Source organism: Salmo trutta, chromosome 2 (genome assembly GCF_901001165.1).
Source record: "Salmo trutta chromosome 2, fSalTru1.1, whole genome shotgun sequence".
Classification (NCBI taxonomy): domain Eukaryota; kingdom Metazoa; phylum Chordata; class Actinopteri; order Salmoniformes; family Salmonidae; genus Salmo; species Salmo trutta.
In genome coordinates this window covers 33,650,690-33,668,856 of record NC_042958.1, presented here as the reverse complement: position 1 = coordinate 33,668,856, position 18,167 = coordinate 33,650,690, and the positions used below count along the sequence as shown (strand labels likewise).

The following is an 18,167-nucleotide window of genomic DNA, read 5'->3' as shown; positions in this document are numbered from 1 at the left end:
AGTGCAACGGGTCGGTAGTCATTTAGGCAGGTTACTTTAGTGTTCTTGGGCACAGGGACTACTGTGGTCTGCTTGAAACATGATGGTATTATAGACTCAGACAGGGAGAGGTTGAAAATGTCAGTGAAGACACTTGCCAGTTGGTCAGCTCATGCTAGGAGCGCACGTCCTGGTAATCTGTCTGGCCCTGCGGCCTTGTGAATGTTAACCTGTTTAAAGGTCTTACTCACATCGGCTGCGGAAAGCATGATCACACAGTCATCTGGAACAGCTGATGCTCTCATGCATGTTTCATTGTTACTTGCCTTGAAGCGAGCATAGAAGTTATTTAACTCGTCTGGTAGGCTTGTGTCACTGGGCAGCTCTTGGCTGTGCTTCCCTTTGTAGTCTGTAATAGTTTGCAGGCTCTGCCACATCCGACAAGAGTCGGAGCCAGTGTAGCACAATTCAATCTTAGTCCTGTATTGACGCTTTGCTTGTTTGATGGTTCGTCGGAGGGCATAGCGGGATTTCTTATAAGCTTCCGGGTTAGAGTCCCGCTCCTTGAAAGCGGCTGCTCTACCATTTAGCTCATTGCGAATGTTGCCTGTAATCCATGGTTTCCGGTTGGGGTATGTACATACGATCACTGTGGGGACGACGTCCTCAATGCACGTATTGATAAAGCCAGTGACTGATATAGTGTACTCCTCAATGCCATCGGAAGAATCCCGGAACATATTCCAGTCTGTGCTAGCAAAACAGTCCTGTAGTTTAGCATCTGCTTGACCTGACCACTTTTTTATAGACCGAGTCACTGGTATTTCCTGCTTTAATTTTTGCTTGTAAGCAGGAATCAGGAGGATAGAGTTATGGTCAGATTTGCCAAATGGAGGGCGAGGGAGAGCTTTGTACGCGTCTCTGTGTGTGGAGTAAAGGTGGTCTAGAATTGTTTTCCCTCTGGTTGCACATTTAACATGCTGATAGATATTAGGTAAAACTGATTTAAGTTTCCCTGCATTAAAGTCCCCAGCCACTAGGAGCACTTCCTCTGGATGAGCGTTTTCCTGTTTGCTTATGGCGGTATACAGCTCATTGAGTGCAGCTTTAGTGCCAGCATTGGTCTGTGGTGGTATGTAGACAGTTACGAAAAATACAGATGAAAACTCTCTAGGTAGATCGTGTGGTCTACAGCTTATCATGAGATACTCTACCTCAGGCGAGCAAAACCTTGAGACTTCCTTAGATATTGTGCACCAGCTGTTGTTTACATAAATGCATAGGCCCCCGCCCCATGTCTTACCAGAGGCTGCTGTTCTGTCCTGCTGATGGAGTGTATGTTCTTAATGTCTGTATGCTGTATGTTCTTAATGTCGTCGTTCAGCCATGTCTCAGTTAATCCCACACAAGGCACCCTGATCTCCTTCCGCGAAACCTCTGTTTCCTTCTCCAGCGAATAACAGGAATATGGGCCCGGTCGGGTGTTTGTATTATATCCCTCCCGTCCGACTCATTGAAGAACTCCTTGTCCAGTTTGAGGTGAGCAATCGCAGTTCTGATGTCCAGAAGCTCTTTTCGGTCATAAGAGACGGTAGTAGTAACATTATGTACAAAACAAGTTACGAACAACGAGAAAAAAAATAGCATGGTTGGTTAAGAGCCGATAGAGCCCTTCAGTGCCGTTCCGGCGCCATGTTGCATTTCACATGTGAAATAGACATGTGAAAATCGAATCTGCACTTTCACTTAAAAAACGTTCAAATGTTATCATGTGCAGTTTCATTGCATCACATGTTGAAATTTTACATCCCCACGTTGTCAAATTTATTTCACAAGATCATGTTTTCACATGCTCATATGTTTTCACGTGTAGTTTCATTTTATCACATGTTGCTTTTACATGTTGTCACATTAACTTCACATAAGATCACGTGATCATTTGAAATGCATGTGTTTTTTTCTGTAAGGGCTGTCTTCAAGGCTAGAGGTTGCAGTTAGAAGTCAGACGTTGCTCACCCACCCCTACCGCTTTTTCATAAGTGTTATGAAGAGTTTTATATACGAGTAAACCCCATGTAAAAGGCAGTGGCTGAAGGATTTGCAGTCAAATGAAAACAAGGGAAATTGCTGGAGCTGTCATTGTTACGCAGCTGGGTGGAAAAGGACATGCTGTGTATGCACATCCTAAAACTAGCAGCTGCATCTAGAACGGTTGAACATGGGAAATCACTTAGCATTCAGACTGAGCACCGCAGTCAATATCTGAAACAAACCATTCACTTGGTTACCATTCAAAATAAACAGCTCCCAGACAAAAACCAAGCAGTCCACTTGACATGCTCACAGAGCCATTCACCTACTACATGTTCAAAACTTTACTTCCATTAGTACACTCTTTGAAAAAACGGCTTCCAAAATGGTTCTTTGGCTGTTCCAGGTAGAACCATTTTGGGTTCCCTCTGTGGAAAGGGTCCTACAGTACATGGAGCCCAACATGGTTCTGCCTGGAAACAAATGGGTTCTACTCTGGAGCCAACAAGGGTTCTTCAAAGGGTTCTCCTATGGGGACAGCCGAAGAACCCTTTTAGGTTCTAAGTAACACCTTTTTTTCTAAGAGTGTAATCTGATGTTTACTCCATGTTTTCATTGGCATTGATATTTTTTGTCCAGCTAATCTTTTCTGTCTGAAGATCCCTTTGTTTGTGAGGGGAAAGCCAATCCTCGTCAAGGTAGGCTTTATGGCTGAGAAGTTCGCACAGGATCCTGGTACACACATACCAGACTTGAAAGGATGAGTAGCATGAAATGTGTACTGTACTGTACAAACATGATACAGCATTATTACAATGTCTTCATTACAATGTCAGAAGAAACATTGAGTAACAAAGTGTGCTAGATATCAAGACTTTAAAAATGGATAGTTCACTCAAATGACAAAAATACTTATTGGTTTCCTTACCATGTGAGCAGTCTATGGACAAGACCACAATTACATACTTTGGTTTTGTTTACCTGACCAGTGTCTCCAAATACTTACTTTTTAGCATCCCCCCTCCGCCAAATAAAGTAATTATCCCTGATTTGGACATGAAACACAAACAAATGCTAATATAAGGTCAGGGGATATGTCTCTTCTTCATACCCATAGCCCTATATGGATAGTCCTTTAGACAACAGTAAAGACGAAGGTACTGTTCACTCTGGATTAGAGCATCTGCTAAATGGTAGCTAGGTTGTTATCTTAAACTACAAAACACATTTTCTTATATCGAAACAAACACACTTTCGACTATCGCAGCTGCCTAGAAGGTAATGCTCGTGTTTTTTTTTTTACACAGTCAGAAATTACTTAGAACCTTAGAGTATTCATAATAATAAGAGTATCACAAAATAAAGTATTCATATTCTTCAGCAGAATGAACTTTAAACTAAGCAGCCTTTATTCTATGTACTATGTGTGTACGGTACAAAAATATATATTTTCACAATTTTTACTAAAGCTCAGTCATACAGTGCCTTGTTTAAAACTTTGGGAGATCTTCATGTTTTTGGTTGTTATGTAATACTTCAGCCACAACCATCAATGTAAAATGATCTATAATGCCTGCTGGGGTCATTACCAAATAGAAAATGTAGATGAATCTAATCCCATGTGTTCCAAACCCCAATGTACCCGAGAAATCTCACTGCAGAAAACTCAGCTCAACTGTGTTGGGCTTCGCTTTGTCTCACCCTGAAGGTCAAGAAGTTTGAGAGAACAGTGAAAATCCAGGACTATAGTGCAGACAACCTGACATTAAGCTAAAGCTTGATTCTCCTACCCCACCACCAGCCCTCAAAGCTCCCCAACACCCCTCTCCACACCACACCACAACACACACACAAACCCACAGTCCTCTTTCACTCTTTCTACCTTTGTGACGAGGGAGTAGCATGGCAGCTCAACACGTCACTGACAGACATTCTTGTGTTATGTGGTATAGAAACCCAGTTCGGCCTTCACAAATTTTTTTTTTCTTTTTTACAGTAGACCAAGACCAGCATTCAGAGAGTGAAAGTAAGAGGCACCAGTCATCTATGCCCCACAATTCAAAAGATTAAGTCACTCGTCATACGTGGAGTTTGTAGCTACAGTTTTTTACTATATGGGAACATGTTAAATACTTTCAACCAGACTATACACAGGACAGAGAGAGACATTTCAATGTAAGGACATTTACAGTTTATGAGTATTTTTTTTCTCACTTACAGAGGATACGTTTTTTTAAGACTTGATAATTATTTGATTGTTCAAAAGTATGTTGACAAATAGTATATAGAAAACGTATTACAAGTGAATGTGAATTCAAGCAATTTAAAAATAACGTGGGGAAGTATAAAACATCAAATATTATTCCAAAACCTAATGCATTCGAAGGCCAACACCATAAAGTCTTATCGGTTTAAAGGTTTAGTTGCGAATGTCCACTTCAGGGGGTGAGTTTATTTGTTAATTCATTCCTCATGTAACATCCATTCTATTATAGTATAATAATTGATTGAAACGTTAGTTGAAAGTTACCTTTATTGCAAAAGAATATTCATAATATACCCATATATACCGTTTGAGTTTTGCAGTAATGATGGGTGTACAATCGCAATAAATATTTCAATGGGTTACACAAAATGAACGCTAAAATATACAATATTAGACCGCAAACCATGTACAGTACAAAATGGTTTTGTAGTTTTTGTTTAAAAACCAGCCAAATAACGACGTGAAATTGCAAAAACAAACAACAAAAATACAAAGACATTAAATTGTCAAGTAACGTCATTCTATCATATTTTACAATAATCAGTCAATATTATACAATGTGGTATGTATCCTTATTTGTGTAAATCTAATTTGATTGCAATTCTTCAAGTTCACGAAAAAGTGAATAATATTTGTTTGCAAATCTACGATTTTATTTTGTATTTTTTATATGTATTATATAAGCACCATCTGATAATATTTGATACTAAAAATAACACGACTTGGTACGTTTTGAAATGAGGTCATATATAGGCCTACATATTTCCCACTATCTGTATTTATCAAGGTTCCATTTTTATTTTAGGACAAAACAACAGATAACCAGTTAAAATTAACCTGAAAACTATATATATTTTTTATATTGTGAAATGTTTTTATTTTACATAAACATTTATTTTACATGTAAAAAATAAAAAAATATCATAGAACATCTTGGATCGCGGTCAAATGTTAAATAATATACAGTCTCTGCTGAGAACAGTCAACTATTTTATTTTATCTTATTTGACAAACGGATAATGTTGTATGATAACATTTATGCAGATTGACGGGAAACCGTATTTTAGTACAAATCGCCCTGATTCCTATACACGCTGCATTTTCAATTAACCTGTTCCAGTAGCTACACTGGAGCGCAAACTCTTTCCCCTTCGCTAGCATAAAATGGAGGCTGCTGGCCTTGAGATTTCAACAGCTAAGACCAGCAAAGAGTACAGCTGTGCAAAGACTCATGATCTTGTGCAGCCATGGGGGACGAGGAAAGTGGGCCCATATTCTGGCAGACTGCCAGGAGACCCCTTAAAATACAGCGAAGGCCTTGAGCCTTGATTCAAAAATATGCCAGACCAATGTCAAAGGAAACGCCCTGTTTCCAGAGTGCAGCGTCATTACGTAGTCAGAATAGGAAAAACAACCAGCCATTTAGAAAGCAGCATTGGCTGGAGTAGCTGTTGTGTGGTGCACTGCTCAAAGATGAAATTACCGAACTTAACCTAAAGTAATATATTGTATGAGCACAGAGATACCCCAAGACATGTTTAGATAAAATATCAAACGGCTTTACATGAAAGATGAACCACCATTCTCTCTGGGAAGTTCCATGATGCTAGACCATAAATTGTGACTTCGGCCACTAGAGTGAGGCAAGCAAAAGGGAACCAATAGCAGAGTAGTAAAATTATTCTGAGATATACGTCAGTATTTTTTCCCAGCTAAAAGCCTTCGGTGAAAAGTTATCCGACTTCAGATCCACATTTTTTTATTATCTTATGAAGAGATCAAGAATCTGAGTTTATTAGAAAAGATTGCTGAAAATGATTGGACTGCAGTGCTGAGTGCAATGTGCCATTTCTCAGCATCACATCAGATTTGACGATGCAAGCTACTACTCATTTTCTGTTAATATTAGTCCATGCAGCAAACTCATGTTCCCCCAAGGCGATAACACTTTCTCTCTTTACCCAAAACCTTACAGCATTCCTAGCATTTCTCTTCTCTCCTTGCATCATGCTCAAATGTGCTTTAGCGAAAAACAGGTCAACAAGAATCTTACCATCATCCCTGGAAAAGTGTCATCACTACACACATGGGGGGTTATCGACAGGGTTCAAGGTGTCATAAGGGCCCCCTGTAAACAAAGACAACAAACATCTAAATATGCTGCTAACATGAAAAACGAAATAATAATCCATGCTTGATATAGGATTAAGGACAGAGCCTGTTTTAAGTGCCACTGACATGTTCTTAAGCATTATAACGGCATAATGTATGGGCTGCTTTCAGTAAAGTGCAACCGAAAAAAATGAAAACAATTTGAGAGTCATAATTGAATATATATGTGTGTTTGTGTGTGTGTGTGTGTGTGTGTGTGTGTGTGTGTGTGTGTGTGTGTGTGTGTGTGTGTGTATGTGTGTGTGTTGAAGAGCATGGCAGGGATTTCCCAAAAGAGGCCTATTTTATTGCATTGTCATCGTACACAAATTGTATGGTTTTGAATTTAAACCAGCTCTGCTGGACCATCATGAAAACGCTTGCAGACAGACTAATAGCACCATGGGCACGGTTTGCTATTTTTTCTCCCTCTCTAATTGCAATTGGAATATCGTACATGTCAACCATTACAGGTCAGGTTAGGGACACACCTGAAAAGATCAAAGGAGCTGGCGTGTTTAAGCGTGGCTGCACACTTCCCAAGTTAGGCTACAATGAAAACAATCTAAAACCTTTCAAAAACCATTAAGGAGTATGATGAGGGCTCAGTGAGGACAAGGTCTGACAGCATATACACAAAGCAAGCTTTAACAGGTGATAATTAAGTGATCTGTCCAGGCCGGTCAGTGATAAGAGTCACAGATAAACATCACAGAGCCACCGAGCGGAAATAACATGTACTGTCAGACTGCACCCAGAGGGCTGTTGAACAGCACCCAAAGTGGCCTTGCATCCATCAGCATCTCTCTGATTAGGCCTGTCTAAAGAAGAGCTCTAGTGGTCTACTACTGTGCATCATTAACTAGACATTAGAACTCATTCTGATCATTTGTGGTTTTTGTACAGTTTTTACTGTATTAAATGTAGGCTATGAAATCTTGTGTCCATTAACCACATTTGGCACGTCAAAGAGTCTGCATCGAAGACTTGTCTATCACTTGCATTAGTTATGTCAAACCATACTGACATGAGTCATTTTGAGCCATTAGGAAAATTGTGATGGGTGTGCCGGCGAGATCTCAATGTTCCAGGCTGCCCTGCTCATTTTCTGAACTCTTTCACTCCCTTCTACTGTGACGACGAGAGGCGTGAGACTGAATACTATGGATATTTTGACTTAAACAAAACCAGACACTGAGATAATTCATATCATATGCATATCAAAAACAGGGGTGATGTGGGAAGAATATTGGATAACAATGCCCAGAACAATTGTTTACTTAACACATAAACAAAAAGCAGTTTTGGTGCAATGAAAGCTCACTTTAGATTTAGCAGTACCAAATAAATCTATGATTTCTCTAATCTAACGCGGATAACCGTGTTATACTATTCTGTCCAAGATTTGTCTCATCACATTCATCAACTAGCCAAAGAATCAATAGGCGATGGGGCATAACAATGCTTTGAGACTTCAACAGCCGCCATCTTGCCCTGTCAGACCAGACTAGTGCCTTCATACAACTACAAGACAAAGCAAAGGTGTCTATTTCACATGCAAAGATTAATCTCTGACTGAGGCAACAAACAAAAAAAAGCATAGAGAACCTTTGTATCTAAAGACAATTTCTTAGAAGTTAATTGTATGTGTAATGGAAAAATCTACCATGTAAACGTTTCAGGCTACACGATTTATTTTGTGTCTTATACAACCATTTTGAATGGCTTCTCTTCAACTAAAATGCAAGTAATTCTAGTGTCCTATGCCAAATCCAGTGAATGACCAGTAATCAACCACCTTTGTGAGGTGCAGTAAACTAAACGACTAATAAACCTACAGCCTGAGACTTATGACGTTTTGGTTCATCTTCAGGGCTACATGGCCCTCCCTACCTGAAGTAACAACTTGTTACCTATATACATTGACTGTGTGAATAAAGAAAAGTCCTAACTGTTACTCGTGTTTTGACACAGTTCCAACTTCCAATCCATGACTAAGATCTCTTTGAGCAATAGATATCATTTACTTTTTGGGTTAGGCGCTATCCTGCCTTACCTAAACAGGTAGACGCCATTTTTACAATACCTCTTATTTACTTTTCAACCAGAACCAACCTTTCAAATAATTGCTCCATTGAAATGCCACGTTACGCTTAAACTTCAGCTGATAGGCTTCTTTTCAGAACCGAAGAAGATCATACCTGCGGGGGAAGAGCACACTAGAAAACAAACAAAACTAGAAAACCTACGTGTAAACTATTTTTCTACGTGCCAACAACGGCTCTTGTGGTCATATACACACGCTCAGTGCAGCTACACTAAATTAATTCAAATTAATTCAAAGTTGTAAATGTTTCCTCATCCAAAAACAACAAATGACTAATATGCTAGTTTGGCGTAACATCAGGGTATATCACACTGATAACATTTTCCAAAAAGCTATCATCATCCTCTGAAGATGCTCAACAGGTACGCGCCACTCTCGTGAGGTGCTCAAAGGGTTATTATGAATAACGGTATTCACGAGAGCAAAGATGCGTTGCCTGCGCACATTCACAAAGTAGGCTACAGGACGAAGAATGGGGGATAGATAGGCTACATATTCCCAAAAGCAACAATTGCGTATGTCTGTACAGAGCATCATTCACATCGCATAACGCATGCAGCGTTATATCAACGAATTAACAGCAATGACGTCAACTTTAACAGCATGTAATGTTGGTTACTTTTATGTTACAATAACACATTTCCAATATTTATCATAATAACATATACATTTTTAACAGCAATGAATAACAGCATTTAGTAAGCTTATATAAAATAGTATCGCGAGCTACAGACGGTAGTCTTACCTGTGCATAATGAATTGTCTGATGATAAACATTGAAAAAACTTTCAAAGCATGAGCCTAAATATTGATTTGTATTGCGTCGTAATTCAATCGCTAGCATTGTTGAGTGACTGTAAATTCCCATTTCGAATTCATGATTTCTTATCAATTTACATAGCTAGAGCCTTAACTCCATCTCCAATTTTATCAGTTTCAGACAGACTCCAGACAGTCTCAGAGCAGTTACGTTCCTGTCTGTGTTGCGCGTTCACGACCCGCGCAAAAATCATCAACATTTCAGACTGACAGCCAGAGAGCCAATGGGATTGTGAATCTGAACCTGGCATCCAATGACAAAAGGCCATAGTGAAAATCCTGGTGCCCGCGTGTTGGGGGTGAAAATGAATCAATAGTCTGGGAATTTGAAAATAGCATGAATGTGAAAACTGCCAAAGCACTTAGCCCATCTTTTGTTAAATAAAGTGTCTTGTAGATTTGTCAATGTAGTGCACCTATACAGAATGAATCCACAACTGTTAGGTTGATGTAGGCGTAATGCAAATGTTATATGCAATAATTCAGCCAGCAGACAGACCAATTGTTCCCAAACAGTTATCATTTCTGTAACATACTTTCACACACAGCTTATCATGAAGGTAAACGTTTTATTATTGACAAACCCAATAGAGGGTGTCCCGGAACATCCTGACATATTGATTTGATTTGTTTTTGTGTTTGTAGAAGCTGTTTGGCTCCTAAGAATTGCCTGATGCTGTGATGGTTTTGGATATGTGTGGCCCAATGTGGAAGTAACATCTATTCAAAGTCACAGGTTCTAGGCCCATTTATAGGGAAACAGTTAAAGGCAGACATAAAAAACATATTGACACAAATTACTTATATCCAGTGATTATACATACACTAGATGACTGACGGCACAGGGGGCGTTGTTTTGAAGAGACCGCGCCTCCATTTTGGTACTCTCCCACCATTGTTAAAAAAAGTTTGGAAGCTATAGAAATGCATTTATTAAAGTTGGAATTCGTTGCGTTGAAACTGCCAAATCCGTTTGCGATATTACAACAATAAAGGCGTTACTTGAAACAACGAACACTGTTTAATTCCCTCGGACATCATTGCACGCACAATGGAATAGCAGAGTATGTACTACAACTTTGTTTTATTACGTTGCTGGATAATCAGCTCCTCCTTTTCAAAAACAAAACAAAAACAGTAACAAATGCGCCTGGATCGACCATTGGCGCTATTTCACATTTCGCATATCCCAGCTTTAATGTCTACATTCGTTTTTGCCAGGTGTATTCTATTACAGACACCTTAAAGCATACGTTTAAATTATATGTGAGCTAAACACACAAATAAAAATGAATATATATATATTTTCCTTTAAGTAGATATTTTTATATAGTACTAATCTTACTGTCCCCACTACAACAAAAATACTTAAATGCATGTAATTTTGTCCTTGATTTTAATTTAAATACTGTAGAATCGCATTAATTCCTATGGGGGACTGCTCCTTCTGAGGATTACCAATATGACTGACTTGTGTCTTCAAAGCCTCTCATTGACCAATACATAGCATCATTGACCAATACATAGCATCAGCAAACCATGTGTAATATTAGGAACACCTGTACTTTCCATTACATAGACTGACCAGGTGAATCCAGGTGAAAGCTATAATCCCTTATTTATGTCACTTGTTAAATCCACTTCAATCATTGTAGATGAAGGGGTGGAGACCGGTTAAAGAAGGATTTTTAAGATGAGCAATGTCGGAGTGGCACTGACTAGAATACAGAAGAATATAGTATATACAGTGACTTGCGAAAGTATTACCCCCTTGGCATTTTCCCTATTTTGTTGCCTTACAACCTGTAATTAAAATAGATTTTTTTGGGGGGGGTTTATCATTTGATTTACACAACATGCCTACCACTTTGAAGATACAACATATTATTTATTGTAAAACAAACAAGAAATAAGACAAAAAAAAAAGAAAACTTGAGCGTGCAGAACTATTCACCCCCCCCCCCCCCCCCTAAAGCCAATACTTTGTAGAGCCTCCTTTTGCAGCAATTACAGCTGCAAGTCTCTTGGGGTATGTCTCTATAAGCTTGGAAAATCTAGCCACTGGGATTTTTGCCCATTCTTCAAGGCAATTGTGCTCCAGCTCCTTCGGGCTCCTTCAAGTTGGATGGGTTCTGTACAGCAATCTTTAAGGCATACCACAGATTCTCAATTTGATTAAGGTCTGAGCTTTGACTAGGCCATTCCAAGACATTTAGATGTTTCCCCTTAAACCACTCAAGTGTTGCTTTAGTAGTGTGCTTAGGGTCATTGTCCTGCTGGAAAGTGAGCCTCTGTCCCAGTTTCAAATCTCTGAAAGACTGAAACAGGTTTCCCTCAAGAATTTCCCTGTATTTAGCGCCATCCATCATTCCTTCGATTCTGACCAGTTTCCCAGTCGCTGCCGATGAAAAACATCCCCACAGCATGATGCTGCCACCACCATGCTTCACTGTGGGGATGGTGTTCTCGGGGTGATGAAAGGTGTTGGGTTTGCGCCAGACATAGCGTTTTCCTTGATGGCCAAAAAGCTCAATTTTAGGCTCATCTGACCAGAGTACCTTCTTCAATATGATTGGGGAGTCTCCCACATGCCTCTTGGCGAATACCAAACGTGTTTGCTTATTTTTTCTTTAAGCAATGGCTTTTTCTGGACACTCTTCCGTAAAGTCCAGCTCTGTGGAGTGTACGGTTTAAAGTGGTCCTATGGACAGATACTCCAATCTCCGCTGTGGAGATGTGCAGCTCCTTCAGGGTTATCTTTGGTCTCTTTGTTTCCTCTCTGATTAATGCCCTCCTTGTCTGGTCTGTGAGTTTTGGTTTTGGCCCTCTCTTGCCAGGTTTGTTGTGGTCCCATATTCTTTCCCTTTTTTAATAATGGATGTAATGGTGCTCCGGGTGATGTTCAAAGTTTCTGATATTTTTTTATAACCCAACCCTGATCTGTACTTCTCCAAGACTTTGTCCCTGATCTGTTTGATGAGCTCCTTGGTCTTCATGGTGCCCCTTGCTTAGTGGTGTTGCAGACTCTGGAGTCTTTCAGAACAGGTGTATATATACTGAGATTGTGTGACAGATCATGTGACACTTCGATTGCACACAGGTGGACTTTATTTAACTAATTATGTGACTTCTGAAGGTAATTGGTTGCACCAGATCTTATTTAGGGGCTTCATAGCAAAGTGGGTGAATACATATGCACACACCACTTTTCCGTTTATTTTATTTTTTTGAATTTTTTTAAACAAGTTATTTTTCTTCATTTCACTTCACCAATTTGGACTATTTTGTGTATGTACATTACATGAAATCCAAATAAAAATCAATTCAAATTACAGGTTGTAATGCAACAAAATAGGAAAAACACCAAGGGGGATGAGTACTTTTGCAAGGCACTGTACATATGAAATGAGTAAAACAGTATGTAAACATTATTAAAGTGACCAGTGTTCCATTATTAAAGTGACCAGTGATTCCATGTCTATGCATATAGGGCAGCAGCTTCTAAGGTGTAGAGTTGAGTAACCGGGTGGTAGCCGGCTAGTGACAGTGACTAAGTTCAGGGCAAGTTACTAGGTGGAGGCTGGCTAGTAATGGCTATTTAACAGCCTGATGGCCTTGAGATAGAAGCTGTTTTTCAGTCTCTCGGTCCCAGCTTTGATACACCAGTACTGACCTCGCCTTCTGGATGATAGCGGGGTGAACAGACCGTGGCTCGGGTGGTTGATGTCCCTGATGATCTTTTTGGCCTTCCTGTGACATGGGGTGCTATAGGTGTCGTGAAGGCCAGGCTGTGTGCCCGCGGTGATGCGTTGGGCAGAACACACCACCTTCTGGTGAGCCCTGCGGTTGCGGGCGGTGCAGTTGCCGTACCAGACGGTTATATACCTAGACAGGATCTTCACAATGGTGCATCTGTAAATGTTTGTGACGGTGTTAGGGGCCATTCTGAATTTCTTCATCCTCCTGAAGTTGAAGAGGCGCTGTTGCCACTTCTTCAGCACACTGTCTGTGTGGGTGGACCATTTCAGATTGTCAGTGATCTGTACACAGAGGAACTTGAATCTTTTCACCTTCTCCACTGCGGTCCCGTCAATGTGGATGGGGGCGTGCTCCCTCTGCTGACTCCTGAAGTCCACGATCGGCTACTTCGTTTTGTTGACGTTGGGGGAGAGGTTAATTCCTGGCACCACTCCGCCAGAGCACTCACCTCCTCCCTGTAGGCTGTCTCGTCATTGTTGGTAATCAGGCCTACTAATGTTGTGTCGTCTGCAAACGTGATGATTGAGTTGGAGGAGTGCATAGCCACACAGTCATGGGTGAAAAGGGAGTACAGGAGGGGGCTGAGCACGCACCCTCGTGGGGCCGCTGTGTTGAGGATCGGCGTTGTGGAGGTGTTGTTTCCTACCTTCACCACCTGGGGGCGGCTCGTCAGGAAGTCCAGGACCCAGTTGCACAGGGCGGGGTTCAGACCCAGGGCCCCGAGCTTAATGATGAGCTTGGATGGTACTATGGTGTTGAATGTTGAGCTGTAGTCAATAAACAGCATTCTTACAAAGGTATTCCTCTTGTCCAGATGGGATAGGGCAGTGTGCCGTGCAATGGCGATTGCATCGTCTGTGGATCTATTGGAGCGGTATGCAAATTGAGGGGTCTAGGGTGCCAGGTAAGGTGGAGGTGATCCTTAACTAGCCTCTCAAAGCACTTCATGATGACAGAAGTGAGTGCTACGGGGCGATAGTCATTTAGTTCAGTTCCTTTGCTTTCTTGGGTACAGGAACAATGGTGGACATCTTGAAGCAATTGGGGACAACATTTTGAAGTGCCTTTGAACTGAGTATGGTAGTAGGTGCCAGGCACACCGGTTTCAGTGTGTCAAGAACTGCAACGCTGCTGGGTTTTTCACACTCAACAGTTTCCTATGTGTCAAGAATGTTCCACCACCCAAAGGACATACAGCCAGCTTGACACAACTGTGGGAAGCATTGGAGTAAACATGGGCCAGCATCCGTGTGGAAAGCTTTTGACACCTTGTAGAGTCCATGCCTCGACGAATTGAGGCGGTTTTGAGGGCAAAGGGGGGTGCAACTCAATATTAAGAAGGTGTTTCTAATGTTTTGTACACTCAGTGTATACATCATAATTTGCTTAGATCTGTTACTTTCACTGGAAGTCTCTCACGTCCTACAGTACTAGGCTGCAGTGCTTTCAGACCTCAGTAGTTGCTGACCAAGATCACGACTGACAAAAAATGCACGTAAGGGAGGTCAGATTCACTGTGCTTAGACCCAATCTGACACTCTAAACACATGAAACCAACTGAAAACAAAATACATTATTGCAGTGTCATAACTTCACACAATCATTTGAATATTATAAAACAAACAAGCACTGATACAAATAAATAAACACTGTATCTTTTCAGAACAGCCCCCCCAACAGCTAAACTCTCAGAGAAATAGACTTGCACAGCATAGACTATACATGACCTTGAGGGACAAAAGCTCTCACCTTCCACAAGTCTAAGGGGTGGTTTTATACACTTTTACATATTCATCACAACTTGGGGTCCCCTGGGAAACAAGGACCAAAATGAAGGACCTATCCTGTCACGTAGGCCTACATTACAATTTGATTGTATTTTTCAGGGGATCAGAGTAGACGTGTGTAGAAGACAGAACTATAATGAGATTAAATTTCTATGGTATAGATAGGTCCTACTGTATGCTTTTTATTTTAAAGGGCTTATGTGTGTGTGTTATCTCACCAACTCAATAGAGGAATGTTCTGTTACAATGAATCCTTTCATTTACATGTCTCTTTGCAATGCTATTGGGCTTTCTCAGGATGGTTTATATTATTTTGACAATGATTAGTTCTTTGTAGATACAAATGGCTTACATACAAAAACAAAGAAGATGAGGCTGTGGCTTTGTCAAGTGGGTCTACACAAGGCATATGGGCAGGTTTGTTGTGGGAAGAACTTTTGTCCGTTAACTGAAGAGGATAAATTCTTGTCGCCTCAGGCTTTCCACCCTTTAAATTGCATTGTTATGGAAAACCGCTGGATTGAGAAAAGAGCACAGAATCATTCAGGGCACCGTAATAGAATGTGACAGCTATCCTCAGAACTTGTTATTGGAAATAACCCCCAAATTCTTGGAAAAAAAGAATCAGGATCGAGAGATAATTATATACAACCTCTCAGCATCTTAAAAGCAGCTGTTCAGTTGTTAATAGTTCATAAGATGGTATCCCAATTATGAATATCAATATGCATAGCAATAATGTTGATCATCATAAGAAAAACATGGTAAAACATGTAATGATTGGAGCATGATGAAAGTACTTATAAGTTAAATAATTGTATTATTAACTGAAATGTATATATAGGCTATCTATCATCTTTTCAAGTCATGTTTTTACAGCAGGATCTGTACTACTACTACTGACGGCTAATGTTGTTCTGTGTTCATTGGACACCCTGAAAGTTATTTCCTTATTTACTGTATAACAACCTTATCCTTAATAACAACCATCAAGAGTTTAATTGTTCACTGCTTGAGGATTTCCTTTTGTACTTGCATGCATAAAGACTTTATTTACAGATAATGTTTCCAAAAATGTGTGTCAGAAGGTAAGCCTACCTTCCAAACATCAAAATAAATGGCATGCAATGCTAAGGAAAATTACATAGTAATTGAGAAATAGGGATAATATTGTATATTTTATCAATACACAACTCCATAAGAAACCAGGAAAATATTCACCAGCTCAACATCTTATCCTTCCAATCCTTCCAGTCCATTAGGATTCACAGACTGTCAGTTACCAGGAAAGTCCCTTTACACCTTCTGAAATTAAAAATCTCATGGCTGATCCCCTCCATCACTCTGGCTTTCAGATATTGACCTTGTGGTGCTACAAAATGGCTTCTTCCTCACTGCAGGATCCCATAATGAGCCAATACAATGAGGCTTCACTTCACTGCTCACCTCTCTTTGGTGTCTCTAGGGGTCTTTGTTGACATTTGTCAGCCAAAGAAGAATTTGGGGGTTAGACTTTACCAGTAGCTCCAAAGTCTGGCTGTAGAGTCTGAGAGACAACTGCTTGGATTCCTACGTCAGAGCTTAATGGACTCCAGACTTTAGAATGGACACCAGAAAAAAAAAATGCTATGCCAAAACCTTTGTTACGTTAACTGGAAAGGCTTTGGTCGCCCCCCCACCAAAAAAGAAAATCAAAGGAGGGACTTGAATAACTTTAATAAGATTAACTCCAGTTCTGGAATTGCATAATGACTAGATCTAAATGTAAATATACATTTGTTGATCTAAAAACATCAAGTAGAATACAAAAGATTTACATCGGTCATGTTTACACCAGTCAGTTTCTGGCCTAAAGAATAGATCTGAGAGTCATTGATAACCTCAAGTTATTCCCAAGGGACTGAGTCCTTTGTTAAGGATAGTTCACTTTTTATTCACAATCCACTGTGACATCATTGTGACACACCCATTATCCACAAATGATTTTTGTGACATTTCCCCTCTGTTAATTCCTATAGCTGCCAGTGAGACTGATAAGCATCGTCCGTTTCCTATCCAAGTCACAATCCCAGAGGATGGTCTCTATGAAGAACGGGATAAATTGGCCCAGTATGTGTGACAAATGACTGACATTGTATAGCTATGTATTGTATATTTCATGTTATCACCTACTCTTATTAAGAAAAAAAATGTATACTTTCATAGTTTTATGCAGTGGTGGAAAAAGTACATAATTCACACTACTTGAGCAAAAGTAAAGATACCTAGAAAATGACTCAAGTAAAAGTCAACCAGTAGAATACTACTTGAGTAAAAGTCTATAATCTGGTTTTAAATATACTTAAGTATCAAAAGTAAAAGAAAATGCTATAAATCATTTCAAATTCCTTATATTAAGCAAACCAGAAAGCTCAATGATTATTTTTTTACTTATATATTTACAGATAGCCATAGGCACACTCCAACACTCAGACATAATTTACAAACGAAGCATGTGTTTAGTGAGTCCACCAAATCAGAGGCAGTACGGATGACCACTTGTTCTCTTGATAAGTGAAGTCGAAGTGGAGTAAAAGTAGAAGTTGTCAAAAATATAAATAGTAAAGTAAAATACAGATATCCCCCAAAAATGAGTTGAGTATTCCAAACTATTTTTACTCAGTTTCTTTACTCCACTGGTTCCATGCAATATGTACAAATATAATTAGATATCATGCATACTTATTGTTGGGTCTCATGAACTGCAGAGAGAAGTTGACCAAAAGAGCAGATTTAGGATCAGTTTATTATCATATATCCAACATAGATTCGATATATTTTAGGTAATATAATCTGACTTCGGATCAGGTTTTAGGGAAACATTTATGCTTTCCCAGAATACATCTGAGCTCATTCCCTCCGCCATGTTTATGTTCTGATTCTCTGCCGATGGTGGTAAACAACGTTAGCTGTAGCATTAGCTTGATTTAAACACAAAGGTGTAAACATTTCAATGTATTCTGCAATTATATAGAATTGCACTTACACGGAGGGAACAGTATTGCGTCATGGCGGCCAGCCCCCGAGGTATGTTAACCATCATTATTTCGGTAGACTGGGCTTGCAAGAGTTAGGCCGCATCATTGGCCTAACACAATAATTCACAGAAACAGATCTATAAGTAACTGTACATCACGATACAAGTTCATGCTGTGTAGTGAGTGTGTTGGTCAAAAGTTCGACGGTGCATGTAGATATTTGAAGCCATTATTACCAAGTGTAAAGCCCA

General features: G+C 39.9%; 1 protein-coding gene and 1 long non-coding RNA gene across 6 annotated transcripts in view; one reads left to right on the top strand and one right to left on the bottom strand.

Annotated features, from left to right (window-relative positions):
* LOC115154298 (uncharacterized) overlaps nt 1-9,543 on the bottom strand; it is a 33,990-nt gene extending 24,447 nt beyond the window's left edge. Inside the window, exons 1-3 of the long non-coding RNA XR_003867862.1 lie at nt 9,280-9,543; nt 8,543-8,628; nt 6,330-6,404 (exon numbers count right to left, since the gene is read on the bottom strand). This is a non-coding gene — a long non-coding RNA (uncharacterized LOC115154298). The remainder of the gene's footprint in view (nt 1-6,329; nt 6,405-8,542; nt 8,629-9,279) is intronic.
* An 8,262-nt stretch (nt 9,544-17,805) lies between these two features.
* LOC115154269 (RNA-binding protein 33) overlaps nt 17,806-18,167 on the top strand; it is a 50,594-nt gene continuing 50,232 nt past the window's right edge. For all 5 annotated transcript variants that reach the window (XM_029700328.1, XM_029700336.1, XM_029700345.1 and 2 more), the window contains exon 1: nt 17,806-17,965. In XM_029700328.1, coding sequence (XP_029556188.1) covers nt 17,947-17,965 — 19 coding nt within the window. In that variant the 5' untranslated portion in view covers nt 17,806-17,946. The remainder of the gene's footprint in view (nt 17,966-18,167) is intronic.